At 36.0% G+C, this 2,534-nt stretch overlaps 1 protein-coding gene across 1 annotated transcript; it reads left to right on the top strand.

Annotated features, from left to right (window-relative positions):
- Positions 1-47: 47 nt before the first annotated feature.
- On the top strand, positions 48-2,517 carry LOC103522538 (the record flags this gene model as incomplete). The annotated part of the gene is made up of 2 exons (XM_008487639.1): positions 48-513; positions 703-2,517. Coding segments are annotated over exons 1-2 (2,281 nt in total), but the record flags the coding sequence as incomplete, so codon positions are not given.
- Positions 2,518-2,534: the final 17 nt, after the last annotated feature.

Here is a 2,534-nt window from a genome sequence, read left to right as displayed (position 1 = left end):
AAGCTGAAAACCAGGAACTGAAATCAAGAGTGAAGCATTTGGAGACCATGTTTCACCAAAGAGAACAAAAGGATCAGGACACAAAGATGGAAATATCTGGTTTCAAGGATACTAAGGTGGACGAGAATCAGTTTGTTGCGAAAGTGATGCAAGCTGCAGGTCTGAATGAGGAGGACATCCAATTCAGAGTGGAGAAGATTGTGAAGGAGCCAATGGACAAGAAGGGTGTTAGGACACAAACTCTCGTTGTACAATTTAGAACAGAAGCCACGAGAAATGATGTTTTGGCCAAGATCAAATCTGGTAAGGTGTACAATAAGTTAGGGGACATTGTACCTACTAAGATATTTTTCAACGAGTACCTGACTGCATACTACAAGAAACTGTTGTATGAAGCTAAAAGAGTCAAAGAGGAGAAAAAATACGCCTTCCTGTGGGTAAAATCTGGAAAAATACTGCTCAAAAAAACCAAAGACTCTAAAATAGAAGCTCTCCTATGCAATGATGATCTACGTAAAATGTAGTACTTACCTACCTAGCTTGCAGTACATTGTTATACAAACCTGGTTCCTTAATAGACATCAATGGTTAATACAAACAATTTTTATTTGAACAATATAAAAAAATTGTCAGTTAAATGTGAAACCCTGGAAGAAATCGATTCTTGGAAATCTAAACTTACCTTTAATGAATTACTTACAGTTATCCACGTTAACATCAACTCACTGAAAGCAAAGTGGGACGAACTCTGTATCAAACTGCAATCAGTACTGCCTTACCTAGATGTACTTATCTTCACGGAGATTGATGTAAACAGCGAGAAAGCAGTGTGCTATCAACTTGAGAAGTTCCATCAGATCAGCAAGTGTAGAGTAAGTAAAGGAGGAGGTGGAGGTGTGATGGTATTTTATAGAGATGATTTCGAGATGGAAAATCTGTGCTATAATATAGACCAAGCTGATAACATAGCCGTCAGATTAACCCATCAGGTGCACAAAACTAATTGGCTCATTCTTGCTATCTATCGTTCACCAAAACTTGTCCTTAATTCATTTCTGGAGGATGTAAATTTTTGGCTTACAAATGCTACAAAAAAGACCGACAATGTAATCATGATCGGTGACATCAATATTTGCTTAAAAAAGAAAAGTACATGTGTACGTTATGTTAATATGCTGAATAATCATACATTAGTACCTCTCATTCAAGAATACACCAGAGAGGAAGTCCTAGCAGGAAATGTCACCAAATCCTGTATTGATCATATCAATGTTAGGATGAAAAGAGAATACAACTATTCTAGTTCAGTAATTACCGATAAAGTGGCAGATCACTATTTTGTGGCATTAAGAGTTTCTAAAATTGGAGCTCAAATACCTTCAACAAAAATAGGACCGGTGTATAAGGAAATATCAGACAATAAACTAATTCAACAAAAAATTGAAGCGATAGATTGGGCAAGTCTGAAGGATGAATGCATGGAAAATCCACAACAACTTTACGAGGAAATAACTAATAAGTTTAATAACATTTATGAAACATCTAAAAAGACAATCCAAGTACGGGATAACAAGTACCACACACCATGGGTGAATCAAAGGGTTAAAAACGAAATTGAGTTAAAAAGGAGACTGTTAAGAACATGGCAAAATAATAAAAATAATTTATTTAACTTGGAAAGGTATAAAAAACAGAGAAACCTAGTCACTAATCTTATTAAAAAACAAAAAAGAATTTATACCTATAAAGTATTCAAGGAAGCCAGTGGTAACATGAAACAAACCTGGTCCTTAATAAATAATATGATGGACAGAAAGAAGAAGGATCCCATTGAAGATGTCCTGAAGAAAAATTTCCAGACGAACGATCTACTTACTCTTTCAAATCAGTTTAATAAAAAATTCATAGATCAAATCGTTAATATTAAACTGAATAACCAAGGTCCTGAGATGAGTGTGAGTATGAACGATTTTGTACCTCAAAGCTGTTATTCCACAATGTACCTACGGAAAGCCAGAATGGCAGATATTAATTTGATTCTGAAAAACATGAAGAAGACCGGTAAGGGCATTGATGGGATAAGAAGCGGAGACATTATAAATAATAAAACAATATTCATACCTATTATCACTCACCTCGTCAATTTAATGATAGATCAGAGTCACATACCGGATGGTCTCAAAATCTCGTGCGTTTCTCCCCTATTTAAGAACAAAGGAAAGGTTGATGACATGAGCAATTATCGTCCTGTGGGTTCAATGCCACTGATTGAGAAAGTGTTGGAGAAACACATCAATATTCAAATGAAGAAATATCTTGCCGAGAATGAAATACTTCCGGATTTCCAACATGGTTTCCAGTCAGGCAAAAGTACCACGACTCTCCTTCAGGACTTTGCCGACCTTGTAAACACGGCCTTGGATGAAAGGAAATGTGTTGTTATCCTCCTGCTCGATCTGAGCTTCGCATTTGACGCCTTGGAACACTCCCTGTTATTGGAAAAATTTAAGCAAATAGGTATATCACATCCTATA

Source organism: Diaphorina citri, unplaced genomic scaffold (genome assembly GCF_000475195.1).
Source record: "Diaphorina citri unplaced genomic scaffold, Diaci psyllid genome assembly version 1.1 scaffold9128, whole genome shotgun sequence".
NCBI lineage: Eukaryota > Metazoa > Arthropoda > Insecta > Hemiptera > Psyllidae > Diaphorina > Diaphorina citri.
Note: the sequence above shows the minus strand (reverse complement) of the source record. Positions and strands in the feature narration are given on the sequence as shown.